Below are 16,185 nucleotides of genomic sequence, written 5' to 3'. Positions count from 1 at the left end.
TGAAGCACAACTTGACTAGAAGAAGGGATCGGTTGGTAGGACATGTTCTGAGGCATCAAGGGATCACCAATTTAGTATTGTAGGACTGCGTGGAGGGTAAAAATAGTAAGGGAGACCAAGAGATGAAAGCACTAAGCAGATTCAGAAGGATGTAGGTTGCAGTAGGTACTGGGAGATGAAGAAGCTTGCACAGGACAGAGTAGCATGGAGAGCTGCATCAAATCAGTCTCAGGACTGAAGACAACAACAAGAATTTGACAAGTTCAAGAACTTCTTGTCAATTATTTCAGTTTTTACTCGGTATCCTATAGCAGAGCCACGGAAAGTACACAACTGGTCAGAGGAGCCACAAACTCAGTGTGAAAACCACTGCTGCAAGGGTTAAATATGGAGGTATGGAACCCTAAAAATGGATAACAGTGGCATATAAGGAAACAGGTCACACAGCTTAGAACCTAACAACCACCAATTTCAATCCAATAAATGAGTCTAGGCAGACAGGGACCCAAGCTGTCCAGCTGGCACTCTGAAGCATAGCATGTATAACAACCACCCGAGGCTGCTTTGAGATGCCACTGAAACCAACAGTGGCATGTGTGCTGTTGTTCTGCTTCACAAGTGGAATACAGTGTATTTTCCATTGCACAACTAGTCGGCCAGTGGCATGGAAGAACAGGCAATTCCTCACATTATGTAACACTGCGACACAAGGGCATACGAGGCATATCCAATTGATTATATTAACAATGTTGACTTCTAGTTGCTAATTATGTGGCTTTTCGTTGTTATCATCAATCGTGAATTATGTTACAATGAACACTCCTATTTTCAAGTTCTACATATACAGAACTTCAGATTAACTTCCACAACATACTTTTTAGTGTGTCATACAGTTAAGAAAGAAATTCAAAGGAGATGTTCAAAATTTGTGATATCAGTTTCAAAATATTCTGATGTACCTGAAGGCTGCAGCACAAAAAAATCTATGGTGGTAGTTGAATGATATTTCTCTCTCTCTCTCTCTCTCTCTCTCTCTCTCTCTCTCTCTCTCTCATTGGAGACTGCAAACTTTTGAACAGAATGCAATTGCAGCTTAAAGTTTGTATATGGTACGGAAATTGTACGGACAGTATTAGAGACACAAACCTGACGTCTTTCTCGCGGATCAGGCACGTGAGGTGAAGGGGAGCCGAGTCCTCCCCCCCACGGCGGCTGCCTCCACCGCCACCTCCACTGCCAGCAGCTGCCCCCAGCCTGGCCAGCAAATTGCGCTTCCACTGTGCCGCTTTGCGCTTCTTGACAGCCTCCAGCAGGCGGCGGATGCCTGGCTTCCCCATGCCAATTTTCTCGAGGTCTTCTGTTCGTACATAATCAAAGTGTGACAGTCGAGTTACCTGTAGAATTATGCCAGTGAGATTACGAAGTATCCTCAATCAATAGACCTTAAATATGAAATGTAAAATCATTAAGATTTCCAATATTTACCTAGTTTTAAAGAAGATAAATAAGAAATGGAATTACTAATTTTTTGTGGCAGTAATGCAAGGAAATTGGTCATCAACTCCCATACTGTCTGCCAAAAAGGATTGTCCTTCAGTAATGTCAGGATTAGTAATGTGGCCATGTAAGAGCAAGGAAGTTAACCACACAGCAGTTGAAAGTTATCAGTTAACAATGTTTAACGAATAACTGGCTGAACACTAAGTCTGAATCATATTATGTTCTTGGTAGGTAACGAAAGTTTTGTTACACACTCACACTCTCTCTCTCTCTCTCTCTCTCTCTCCCCCCCACCCCCCCCTGCTCCCGCCCCCCTTCTCTCTCTCATCCCTTGATTCTGATATCTATTGCTACAATAGGGCATGTAAGACTCAAAACAGATGAATATCATTTGTTTTCTTCAAAGAGGAAAGACTTTGTTGTTCATGGCAAGTAACGAAGATTTCTGTAGAGGTTAGTCATCATACCTTCAATGAAATTTATTCAAGTACATGTAAAAGCTGTCCTGTGGATGTTTCTTTCATAGACAATGTTGAATAATGGAATATTAGTGGAAATGCTTTTACACAGCACACTCGTCATGCAGCATATATACATTTGTATAGGTTCAGTAGATTGTAAAGAGGTGCAGACAATTTTGGGGCATACCATGCACAGTAAGTCTCCCCTGACCCGAAGTTCTGGGTGACTTTCCTAAAATCCACCCCTTTTCCTAGACCTCTCCAGTCCTTTTCCATCATCCTTCTTCCTTCCCCTTCAACCCGAAGGAGCCACTGTCTCCAAAGGCTTGCCAATCACAACAGTCTTTTATGTGCGTATTCTGCCAGCACTTGGTGATTAGACTTTCTATCTTCTTCTTCTTCTTTCGAATAACCCATTTGGAGGGTACGATCAACCAACTTTGGCTACTCTTCATTGTATTAGATCTCCTCAGATTCCAAGTTTCCTTCATCCTTTTAGAGTATTGTTCCCTTTCTTCTTGAGTCCACATTCGTCTACTTGTTTTCTTTCTGTTCTGAAATTCTGCCTTTTGAACTGCCTTTCTGAAATGTGTTGTGTTTTCTATTGTCTCTATTGTAATTCCAGTGTTTTCCATGTCCTTTTCAGTCTCTATGAACCCTGTGGGCTAGGATTTGTAGCTATTCAGTAATGTGAATATCCACTTGGTTAGTCTGTTGTTATCAATTCTGAATATATGCCCAAAAGCTGTTGTCTTCTCTTCCTCATTACAGCAGTTTTTCAGTTTTCAAGTATAGCTCTCTGTTTGGTCTTAACCAGTATTCAGCATTATCTTTTCTTTTAGCTCCCAATATTTTCCTTAAATTCTTCTTTTGACCATCTCTAGTTCCTCAAGATCTCCATTTCTTGTTAGATTAAGTTTTTCTGCCGCATACAGAGCTTCAGGTCTGGCCACTGTTTGGTAGTGTCTTAATTTCGTGTTCCAGGATATGGATTTTTTTGTTATAAACGTTTTTGGTTATATGAACCAGTATTTCCATTTTGCGCACTCTATGTTCGATAGCTGTCTTTTCTTTTGCATTGTATGTAATCCACTCTCCTAGGTATTTAAAGGACTCTTGTTTTGTGTACTGTACTGTTGTCAACTGCAATATTTCGAGGAGCATTACAGATGTTTTGTCATGAACTTTGGTTTTTCATAGGATAGATAAAAAGTCTAGGGGGAGAGCTCTCAAAATCGTTTGAAACAAAGTCAGGTGTCTGACAGGGAGATGGTTTGTCACCTCTGCTTTTCAATTGTGTGTTAGAGAAGGTAGTTAGAGAATGGAAGAAGGCCACAATACTAAAGGGATTGAATTAGGAAGGAATCCAAATAAAATCACTGTTGACTGCTTAGCCTTCGCAGATGACATGGCATTGATTACTGATTCGCTAGATAATACCCAAGAACAAATAAACAAGCAGCCAATGAAGGACTACAAATATCCTTTGAAAAAACAAAGTTCATGACAAACATGTAGTTGAAAGTAGGTTGAAACAAAACATAGGTCAGCTATGTAGGGACTTTGAGAAGGAAGATCAGGTAATTATACACTCCTGGAAATTGAAATAAGAACACCGTGAATTCATTGTCCCAGGAAGGGGAAACTTTATTGACACATTCCTGGGGTCAGATACATCACATGATCACACTGACAGAACCACAGGCACATAGACACAGGCAACAGAGCATGCACAATGTCGGCACTAGTACAGTGTATATCCACCTTTCGCAGCAATGCAGGCTGCTATTCTCCCATGGAGACGATCGTAGAGATGCTGGATGTAGTCCTGTGGAACGGCTTGCCATGCCATTTCCACCTGGCGCCTCAGTTGGACCAGCGTTCGTGCTGGACGTGCAGACCGCGTGAGACGACGCTTCATCCAGTCCCAAACATGCTCAATGGGGGACAGATCCGGAGATCTTGCTGGCCAGGGTAGTTGACTTACAACTTCTAGAGCACGTTGGGTGGCACGGGATACATGCGGACGTGCATTGTCCTGTTGGAACAGCAAGTTCCCTTGCCGGTCTAGGAATGGTAGAACGATGGGTTCGATGACGGTTTGGATGTACCGTGCACTATTCAGTGTCCCCTCGACGATCACCAGTGGTGTATGGCCAGTGTAGGAGATCGCTCCCCACACCATGATGCCGGGTATTGGCCCTGTGTGCCTCGGTCGTATGCAGTCCTGATTGTGGCGCTCACCTGCACGGCGCCAAACACGCATACGACCATCATTGGCACCAAGGCAGAAGCGACTCTCATCGCTGAAGACGACACGTCTCCATTCGTCCCTCCATTCACGCCTGTCGCGACACCACTGGAGGCGGGCTGCACGATGTTGGGGCGTGAGCGGAAGACGGCCTAACGGTGTGCGGGACCGTAGCCCAGCTTCATGGAGACGGTTGCGAATGGTCCTCGCCGATACCCCAGGAGCAACAGTGTCCCTAATTTGCTGGGAAGTGGCGGTGCGGTCCCCTATGGCACTGCGTAGGATCCTACGGTCTTGGCATGCATCCGTGCGTCGCTGCGGTCCGGTCCCAGGTCGACGGGCACGTGCACCTTCTGCCGACCACTGGCGACAACACTGATGTACTGTGGAGACCTCACGCCCCACGTGTTGAGCAATTCGGCGGTACGTCCACCCGGCCTCCCGCATGCCCACTATACGCCCTCGCTCAAAGTCCGTCAACTGCACATACGGTTCACGTCCATGCTGTCGCGGCATGCTACCAGTGTTAAAGACTGCGATGGAGCTCCGTATGCCACGGCAAACTGGCTGACACTGACGGCGGCAGTGCACAAATGCTGCGCAGCTAGCGCCATTCGATGGCCAACACCGCGGTTCCTGGTGTGTCCGCTGTGCCGTGCGTGTGATCATTGCTTGTACAGCCCTCTCGCAGTGTCCGGAGCAAGTATGGTGGGTCTGACACACCGGTGTCAATGTGTTCTTTTTTCCATTTCCAGGAGTGTAGTTGGGGGAGCAGGAAACAGCCTGGCTATGAATCCAAGATACAGTATTAGGAGTGACCAGGATAAAATTGGAGCAGCAACTGAGCACAGAAATGTGGGGTTTGTGGAGGTCTTTCAGTGCCATGATCAGCCCTGGGTAAACACTGCTGTAAGGCATGTTAACACTGAGCTGAACAGGATGCTCCAGACAGTGGCAAAATCTCACATAGGTGTACTGGTAGGTGGGGATACACTACACAAGGCCTGCTCCTGAATAGGATGGGGAAAAATAAGTTAGCTTCTCTATTAGCAGAAACTGTAAGGAGGTCCACAGTCACACAAGGGGTGATCCCTGTGGTTAATGGGTCCAGGCCGACAGGTTTTTTAGGTTAAAGGCAGATTCCAGACAGATGACAATCCAGATAAATAGAATGAAAGAAACTTCATGTACAGTAAATAGGGGTAAAGCTAAGGGCAGTATCAACTCAATCATCAAAATACCAGGGGAATAAAAAATACAGTAGATGAGCTATCAGTGTGTTTAGATGATCTCGAAAATAAGAATGAGATTGTGATGTTTGAAATTTTCCCGGCGTACTGTTTGTTCCATAAAAACATGGGAGAACTGCTGTAAGTCAGTAACATCTTGCAAGATGTTACTGACTTACGGCAGTTCTCCCGTGTTTTTATGGAACAAGAATGAGATTGATATACTCTGTCTGTCTGAACATCATGTACAGTGTGTAAACTTTTAGATGGCAGACCTCTCCCTAGTCCTGAATCGATAGAAGTCGGTAAACGTCGGGAGGCTTCGGTAGGCACGCAGTTTCGACTGCTGCCAACATTACGTAGTTGACTGTGTTGTACAAGGTAGCCATTATCGTCTACTTCGTTATTGTTTTGCGCTGTACTGTTCTGTGTGTTTTTATTGTGCAGTTGTGCTAAACATTATCAAAATGAGTGAAGAGGCACTTGCTGGCCCATCTCGGGAGTCGCCAACAACCCATACCGGTAGGCCTACGGTTAGAAGGGAACCAGTATTACGTAGCGATGCTCGCAAAATTATATTGCGTGCAATTGAATGCTGCGAAAGGGAAAGGGAGCAGAAAAAATTGCTTCACACCATTTACAAATCTTCAGTGAGAGCTGCTACATACACAGGACAAAACATGCGTAGCATTGGAAGATTCAAACCGTTTTCCAAGAATCATCCTGGCGTATCACCACAAACGCCTGGCAAGAAAAGGTGAGTTTCCATTTCAGATATTTTGCTCGAGATCACTTTGAAGGAGCCCCCTATTTCGTCCGAATTACCTTATATTTCATTTTTCCTTGCTACCGTATTGCTTTGTATGGAAACACCACTGGTTACTGTATTATTTCAAAACACATTCATATTGCAGTACATTTCCAAATTCAAAAAAATACATGCAGTGCAGAAGGCATTTTCTTATAAATCTTTCTCTCTCTTTTAACTTAGGAAAAGAAGTGGAGAAATCGAAGTAATTATCGATTATTTCAACCAGCGTGTCATTCGCGACACGATAGTGGAATTTTATTCAGTGCTGGAAGTGGATATTGTCTAGCTGAGAAAAGTGGATATTGTCTATGGGATTCATATGGCGTAAGGCGGAAAACAAGAGGAATGTGCTGTTAGAACATCCAGACATTGTGCACTGGCGATCTCGTTTCATTGTTGACATGAAGAACTTCAGGGAAGCAGGCAGATAAATATTTTATCTCGATGAATCGTGGATCGATAATAACTTAACATTTAATAAATGTTGGCAGAGGAATGGTGACTTACGTGAAGAGTGTGTCGTTGGGGTCACTACATGGGGGAGCTCATGGAGAAGACTGATCGTTGCAAGTGTCGGATCCAAGAATGGGTTCGTCAAGGACGGGCAACTTACGTTCTGGGCAAAGTCGACTAAGGGCGATTATCACGGTCAGATGAATTCGGCAAACTTTGAGAAGTGGTTCGGAGAGAAGGTACTGCCAAATCTCCCGCCTAATTCAGTAATAGTTATGGATAACGCTCCTTACCATAACAGGCAAACAGAGAGAGCTCCAACGAAGTTTGACACGAAAGTGCGAATGCTGGAGTGGCTGCAACGCAGAAATATCCCCTGATCCCCTGTGATGAGAGTATGAGGAAGGACGAGATGTGTGCAAAAGTACAAGCGAATAAGCCAGCTCAGAAGTCTTTTGCTGTAAACCTGTTGGCTGAAAGCAAAGGCCACCAGGTCGTTCGCTCGCCACCTTACAACTGCGACTTAAACGCGATAGAATTAGCATGGGCGAAGATAAAAATGCATGTTAGGGAGCACAACATATCAGGGGACTTGGCTGCCACAAACATGCTGAATCTTGTGGACACAGCTTTCCAATCGGTTACTGCCAATGATTGGAAGGGATATTTCAAGAAAGTTAAAGAAACAGAAGAAGAATATTGGGCACGTGATGGTGTCGTCGAAATTGCTGTGGACGAAATTATCATTAACACAGCCACATCAGATGTAAGTGAGGAAGACTCAGACACACAAACGGAAGACAGTGACAGTGAAAGCGATTGATCACATGGCGTGAAACGTTTTTACAAAAGATCACAGCTTGAATAAATAACAACAACAATCTCCTATTAGTTTGTCGTAAATTGTATTTCTGTTCTATTTTAATCAAACACAGAAACGGAACATAGTGACAGTGAAAGCGGTGGACCACATGGCTTTAAACGTTTTTACAAAAGTATGACATCTCAAATAAATACAAAAAACAATCTGTCATTCATTGCTGCAGATCAGATATTTATTAAACATTAGCTGTACGCCCATGCTTCGCAACAGAAGAAATCTCAGAAAGTTGTTGACCGACTGATTTAAAATTTTGGCACAACGTCTTTTAGGAATACGCCCGTGGTTTTATATACTTTTTTTAACATGTTTGCGAAACGTGCTACAAATAGTGTTAGTAGTGAAGAAATAATAGAACAAAAGGTCATGCCTGACTCGGCATTTTTTCACGCATCTCGATGTTTACCAGGTCGTATCTCCTGAATTATATGTCGTAAAGAGACATATATTTGCCGGCGCATTTACTGATATATGTGGATGCTGTATGCGAAATATGTTGCGATTAGAGTTAATTGTAACGAAATAATACATTAAAACAACATGCCTACTGCGGCAGATTTACGGTATGTACTGAGAAAATGTAGTAAGCGACAACCTTTTTTCCTTACATTATTTTGTGGGGGGTGTCAGCGAGAAAAATTTTCGTAAAGGTTTGAAATTGTATGTAAGGTTTGTTGCTAGTCGCTAAGTGCTCTCATTCTCAAATAGTGGATGCGTAAATCTGCGTTTTTTCCCGCGATGGCATCTCATTGTTTATAACATCATATCTCCTCAAGAATGTTTTTTTTTTCCCCTCCCCCCCCCCCCCCCCAGCTAGGAACCTTCGTGGGTGTACGGAGAACAAATCACCAAAATTTCATCGCAATCGGATGAATGGTTTGGGAACGCACAGAGGGCAGACATACATACATTTTTATATACAGAGACTGACAGTTACATTATACTATATGACCTGTTTAAGTATATTTAAATTTTATAATTAATAGCTTAACATTGTGGGGAATGAAATAATAGGAAAAAAAAAAAAAAAATTGCGTGCAGTGGGAGTCCAACCCAGGTCCGCTGCATGACAAGCCTTTACCTAATTTTTTTTTAATCTCATTTTGTTCACTTTCATTTGTTGCATCCGCTCGGGGCGGACGTCGTAAGACATCCGTTTAAGTTCATTGTTGATCGATTAACTCAGTTTTTTTATTACAGAGGGCTGCTAACCCTCTGACCGAACACGCTGAGATACCGTGCCGGCAATCAATTGCGTTACGCATGCTACAGTGACCTAACTGTTGAAACATTGTCCATTACTCTTTTCGGGCGTTCGCACAACAACTCACCAAAGTTTCATTGCAATCAGATGAATGGTTTGTGAGCGCATAGTAGACATATATATATATATATATATATATATATATATATATATATATGTAATTATTATAAATACAAAGATGAGGTGACTCACCGAACAAAAACGCTGGCAGGTCGATAGACACACAAACAAACACAAACATACACACAAAATTCAAGCTTTCGCAACAAATTGTTGCCTCATCAGGAAAGAGGGAAGGAGAGGGGAAGACGAAAGGAAGTGGGTTTTAAAGGAGAGGGTAAGGAGTCATTCCAATCCCGGGAGCGGAAAGACTTACCTTAGGGGGAAAAAAGGACAGGTATACACTCGCACACACGCACATATCCATCCACACATACAGACACAAGCAGACATATTTTTCCCACGTGGAATGTTTCCTTCCATTATATTGAATCATATATATATATATATATATATATATATATATATATATATATATATATATATATATATATATATATATATATATATATATATATATATAAAAAAAACAAAGATGATGTGACTTACCAAATGAAAGTGCTGACAGGTCGACAGACACACAAAGAGTCTTGTATTTAAATATGTCTGCTTGTGTCTGTATATGTGTGGATGGATATGTGTGTGTGTGCGCGAGTGTATACCCGTCCTTTTTTCCCCCTAAGGTAAGTCTTTCCGCTCCCGGGATTGGAATGACTCCTTACCCTCTCCCTTAAAACCCACATCCTTTCGTCTTTCCCTCTCCTTCCCTCCTTCCTGATGAGGCAACAGTTTGTTGCGAAAGCTTGAATTTTGTGTGTATGTTTGTGTTTGTTTGTGTGTCTGTCGACCTGCCAGCACTTTCATTTGGTAAGTCACGTCATCTTTTTTTTTTAATATATATTTTTCCTACGTGGAATGTTTCCCTCTATTATTACATGACGATTTAAGTTTCGTTTACGAACAACATTTAATTCAAGTTTTACTTCCAAGCCTTTCATCTGCTTTCGTGTAAGAATGACGTGCAATTTGTAGTGCCAGCACTGCAACTGGTAGGCGTGCTTCCCCCACCCCCTCCCCCCAACGGCTCCTCTCCCCTCGCCAGCTAATGCTTGCTTCCTCCTCTCCCCGCACTCCCCTCACAACTCTGCCGTATTACAGTTAACACACTATAACTGTGGGCACGGATAGGGTCAGTATAAGTGGGTATAATTTAGCATCTTACACTTTTAGATCTAGGATGTATAAAGGAGGAGTTGCTATTTTCATAAAACAAGGTTATAAATGCAAAACTGTAGAAGTAAGCAAATCTTGTGTTGATCAGCACTTTGAGGTTTCTGCATGTGAACTTCAGCTAGATATTGTAGTATTGATATTAGCAACAGTGTACAAGTCCCCATTAGGAGACTGGGAGCTGTTCATAAAAAAGTTTGACTCCCTATTATGCTGTCTGTCAGACAAAAAGAAGATGTGTAGTGAATTCAATGTAAACTTTCTAAGTAATTTTGATAGGAAAAGTGAACTAGTAGTGTTATTAACAACATATAACTTAAAATCAGTGATCATTTTCCCTACACATATAGCTCAATATAGTAGCACGCTAATAGATAAGGTATTTGTACAGAAAGAGGATTTAAAACAAACACAGTCTATCCCTGTGGTAAATGGATTGTCAGACCATGATGCACAACTGATTGACTTACAAAACCTAACAGGGTGTACAGTTCGGAAACCCTTAAGTAAAAGTGTGAGGTCGTTCAACCCGGTATCTATAGAGCACTTCACAGAAAGCTTAAGAAATGTTAATTGGGAAGATGTACATAATGAGCCAAATGCTAATGATAAATGCAACATATTTCTTGATAAATTTATATCCCTTTTTGAACATTGTTTCCCAAAGAAAATTACTAAATGAAACACCACACACTTTTCAAAGAAACCTTGAATTACTAAAGGTATTAAAGTATCTTCAGAAAGAAAAAGAAAACTGTATGAGACAGCAAGAACTAGTAAAGATCCAGAAGTAGTTTTACACTATAAAAATTATTGTAACATAGTGAGAAAAGTTGTAAGAAAATCAAGAAATATGTATGTTAGAGAAGAACTTAACAACTCCAGCAATAAAATGAAATCAATATGGAATGTTGTTAGAAGGGAGACAGGAAAAGTAACCACTGGGGTAGATAGTATTACTATTAAAGAGAATGAGACCATCCTAACCAACAGTGCACAAGTAGCTAATGTATTTAACAACCATTTCTTAAGTGTAGGAGAAAAAATTGGTGACAACAGCTCAAAAGAAAAAGCCAGGCAGTACATGGAAGAGTCTGTTTTGAAAAAAATTAGTCAGATTAAGTTTCACCTAACAACCTCTTGTGAAATAAGTAAAATTATTAAATCTCTGAAAAATAAATGTTCTGTCAGAATTGATGACATAAAATAAATGTTCTGTCAGAATAGATGACATCTCTAATAAGACATTAAAACAATGTGGAGCAATTACAGCTGATATTCTGAGTCACATATGTAATGCATCACTAACTCTAGGTATTTTCCCAGACAGTTTAAAATACGCCATTTTCAGGCCTCTCTATAAAGGGGGACACCACAGATGTCAATAATTATCGGCCAGTATCCTTGCTTACACCACTTTCAAAAATCTTCAAGAAAGTTATGTACTCAAGAGTGGTTAGCCACCTCAACAGTAATGGGATACTTAGTAAATCACAATTCAGATTTCAAAAATGCTGTTCGACTGAGACAGCAATACACAATTTCACTGCCCACGTAATAGAGCCTTTAAATGGTAAAATGTCTCCAACAGGAATTTTCTGTGACTTGTTCAAAGTATTTGATTGTGTGAACCATGACATTATGTTACAGAAATTACAATTCTATGGTATAAATGGAATAGCATATGAGTGGTTTAAGTCATACCTACGGAACAGGAAGCAAAAGTTTCCTTATATGGGTCAAGTGATTTAAATAAGCTTGCCACTTCATCTAACTGGGGTGAAATTACATTAGGAGTTCCACAGTGTTCAATCAACAGTCCCTTTCTGTTCTTGATATATGTGAATGACCTCCCTTTCTATCTGAAACAGGAGGCCGAACTGACAGTGCTGATGATACAAGCATCATTATTAATCCAGTAAAAGAAACTCCAATTAAAAATGATACCAATAAGGTCTTTGGAAAAGTCATTAATTGGTTTTCTGCAAATGGGCTTGCTCTAAACTTTGAGAAAATACAGTACATCCAATTTTCTGCTGCAGAAAGTACAGTTCTTCAGTAAATATAGCATATCAACAGAAGTCAGTAGACGGGGTAGAGCATACTAGGTTTTGGGTGTACATATAGAGGAGAATCTTAATTGGAAAATTCATATTTTGGATCTTCTAAAGCGACTAGGTTCAGCAACTTTTGTAATCAGAATAATTGCCAATTTTGAAAATGTAGAAACTAGTAAATTATTTTGGGTAACTCAACATTCAGACAAACAGTATTCACTGCTCAAAAGAAAGTGGTTAGAATAATGTGTGGGGTTCATAGTCGCACATCTTGTAGGCATCTTTTTAAAAGATTGGGAATTCTTACAATAGCCTCGCAGTACATTTACTTGCTAATGAAATTTGTTCTCAACAACATGGACCAGTTTAAAAACACCAGTGATGTTCATGATCATAATACTAGAAAAAAGAAAGACTTACACTATACTTTACTCAGCCTATCTTTGGCACAGAAAGGGGTAAAATATGCTGCTATAAAAATTTTCGACAATTACCAGATGAAATAAAATGTAGATAGACAGCAGTAATAGCTTCAAAAATAAACTGAAACTCTTTGACAACTCTTTCTATAGCATAGATGAATGAATAGGAATAAATTTAAAAAATCTTTTTTCATATGTGCATTTCTTGTGCACTTGACATGTTCCACATCATAACGGCTATTGTACCGTGTGATTGATCAATGGAACACACAACCAACCAACCAACTAACTAACTAAGAATCCCTTCACATAGACAACGAGACTGACTGGGGATCAGCTTCAATAATTATTCAATTTATGGATAATTGTAACAACAACAACAACTTTCAGCCTCAGACAGATCAAATGCTACAACACAATACACCACACATCATAACTGTGGAGAGAGAGAGAGTAAATGTTGATCATTGACATTGCCACCCCAGGAGATAACAGAATCGACCAGAAAAGAGCTGTAAAACTTCCAGACACAAGGAATACAAAATGCAAATACAGCAACTCTGGTGTAAGCCTATGAAAGTGATCCTAGTGACTATCAGGACACTGGGAGCAGTGCCAAAACATTTCACAGGGCACTCAAAAATCACCAGCATCAATGAAATATGTGTCTGCCAACTAGGAAAAGCCACTTTACTGGGATCAACATGACTCATCCACCAATACCTCACACAGTCCTAGACACTTGGAAAGTGTCCAATTGTTGATGAAATAAATAAACAGCACTAGTTTGCTTTTGTTCAAAAGCAAACTATTATAATGTTGTTCTACCAAGAACCAACAGAAGAGTCCGTTAACATACTGATAAAATACCAAATCCAGCATAGTGAACTCATTTCTTCATCTATATCGACTCTTCACAATCCACGATACAGCGCATGACAGAGGGTACCCCATACCACTAATAATCATTTCCTTTCCTGTTCGACTCGCCAACAGAATGGAAGAAAAACGACCATCTATAAGCCTCCATACGAGTCCTAATTTCTCGTATCTTATCTTCATGGAGGCAGCAGAATCGTTCTGCCATCAGCTTCAAATGACAGTTCTCTCAATTTTTTCAATAGTGTTCCACAAAAAGAATGCTGCCTTCCCTCCAGGACTTGCATCTGAGTTCCGAAAGCATCTCCATAATACGTGTGTGTTGTTTGAACCTGTGTTTACTGCAATAAACTGTATGTGCAATAATAATAATAATAATAATAATAATAAAATCACCATTTGACATCCATTGCTTCTTAGAGTCCTCCTCCAGCCTTTTGCAAGCATTACCACAGCTATATGCAACCACATTGCTGCTGCACATTTTCAAATGTCATCTGCTGATCTCAGTTCAAGACATCATTTAATACCTTTGGATATCTGTCAAACAACTTCCTTGGTCCATCTAAAGTCCATTCACTTTGCTATGAGTCCTGATCACCTCTAATATCCTTTAGAGTTATTATGTCCTCCACGCCAGACTGTTCCCCAATCAGACCATTCATTTTCTCAGCTTTCCCAATTCCGAAAAAATCTCCATGTCGCTCGCAGATCATTCCTTACATTTTGAATGGTTTTTGTATTTAAAAGTTCTCACCCCATTATTATTAGTCATAACCGCTATTCCATACAGAATACAAAGAGACGCTGCGTGACCTGTGCGTACCTTCAGGAGGAGAAATTCCATCACTGGTGCCAGGGAGAGCTTCTAGATAATTACTAGGGAAGAAGGAGCAGCTTGAGGAAGGGCAGGAAGCATGCCCATCATATCATCTGGAGGAGAGATGCAGGTAAGCTGTTCTGTTCTCTTCGTCATTCTTTAATTTTCCCAAACAAATTTTCACTTCAATAAAGAACATACCAATCATTCACTTTCCTTTTTGGAAATTTTGGAAACTAAGTTTTGAAAATCTTGTTTAGCTAACACTTCCATGGGCATATGTGGCCACTGACCATAATTTACTGATTATGAACTGCAGATTAAAGCTAAAGAAATTGCAGAAATGTCAGAAATTACGAAGACAGGACTTTAACAAGTTGAATGAACCAGAGGTTTTTGAGAGTTTCAAAGGGAGCATTAGGCAATGATTGACTGAAAGGGGGGAGAATACAGTAGAAGACAAATGGGCACCTTTGACAGATGAAATAGGAAAGCAGCAGGGGATCACATAGGTAAAAAGATGAGGCCTAGCAGAAATCCTCAGCTATCACAGGAGTTATCAGATTTAACTGACAAAGGAAAAAATATAAAAATGCAGCAAATGAACAGGGTAAAACTGAGAACAAATGTCTAAAAAAATGAGATTGACAAAGTGCCAGATGGCTGAGCAGGAATGGCTGCAAGCCAAATGGTTCAAATGGTTCAAATGGCTCTGAGTACTATGGGACTCAACTGCTGTGGTCATAAGTCCCCTAGAACTTAGAACTACTTAAACCTAACTAACCTAAGGACAGCACACAACACCCAGCCATCACGAGGCAGAGAAAATCCCTGACCCCGCCGGGAATCGAACCCGGGCGTGGGAAGCGAGAACGCTACCGCATGACCACGAGATGCGGGCAGGCTGCAGGCCAAATACAACGCTACAGAAGCCCCTGGAGTAGAATACATTCCCTCAGAACAGCTGATATCCTTGAGAGGGGCAGCCATAACAAAACTACTTCACCTGGTGCGAGACAGATAAAATATTCTCAAATTGTTACATCCATTGTCAATAAAAACTGCAGCCAATGATAGTTTGTGGTTTACATAGGTACAAAACGATACCAGTTGCTTTTTGAATTTGATAAAATTTATTTCAGTACTAACTAGTTTGTGAGCCAATGCAGGGTGATCGTCAGATGGGGGTATTACAGGAACATTATTTTTTGGGCTGAGTGGAGCTAGAAGTTAGCATCATAATCCTAGTCTAGCTGCACAAGATCCAGAGAACTATGTTCCTGTAACACCTCCATCTGATGATGAGCCTGCAGTGGCTTGGAACCTAGTTAATGGTACAAGTGTTGACATACTGTACCTACATAAACAGTCAAAGTACATTAGACTTCAAGTAGAAAGTAGTAATTTCAATGCCAATAAAGACAGGTGCTGACAGGTGTCAATATTAATGACCTGTCACTTTAATAAGTGATTGCAACAGATTACTGACACTAATTATTTACAAAAAAAACTGGTAGATCTTGGAGGATCAGTTTGGGCTCCAGTGAATATGCAAGACAATACTGACCCTACAACTTATCCTAGAAAATAGGTTAAAGACAGGTAAACCTATGTTTGTAGCATTTGTAGACTTAAAGAAAGCTTTCGACAATGTTGACTGGAAACACACTTTGAAATTTTTAAAGTAGCGTGGATAAAATACAGGGAACATAAAATTATTTCAAGTTGTACAGGAAACAAAACTGCAGTTATAAGAGCTGAAGGATATGAAAGGGAAGGAGTAGTTGAGAAGATAGTGCAGCAGACGTGCAGCAGACGTCCCCAATGTCAGACAATCTATGTTATACACTGAGCAAACAGTACAGCAA

General features: G+C 40.8%; 1 protein-coding gene across 2 annotated transcripts in view; it reads right to left on the bottom strand.

Moving 5' to 3' along the window:
- The window catches only part of LOC124788228 (activated Cdc42 kinase Ack), a 499,253-nt gene that overhangs the window by 426,067 nt on the left and 57,001 nt on the right, over positions 1 to 16,185 (bottom strand). For both annotated transcript variants that reach the window (XM_047255411.1, XM_047255410.1), the window contains exon 3: positions 1,147 to 1,394. In XM_047255411.1, coding sequence (XP_047111367.1) covers positions 1,147 to 1,394 — 248 coding nt within the window. The remainder of the gene's footprint in view (positions 1 to 1,146; positions 1,395 to 16,185) is intronic.

This window comes from Schistocerca piceifrons, chromosome 3, assembly GCF_021461385.2.
Source record: "Schistocerca piceifrons isolate TAMUIC-IGC-003096 chromosome 3, iqSchPice1.1, whole genome shotgun sequence".
Taxonomy (NCBI): domain Eukaryota; kingdom Metazoa; phylum Arthropoda; class Insecta; order Orthoptera; family Acrididae; genus Schistocerca; species Schistocerca piceifrons.
Note: the sequence above shows the minus strand (reverse complement) of the source record. Positions and strands in the feature narration are given on the sequence as shown.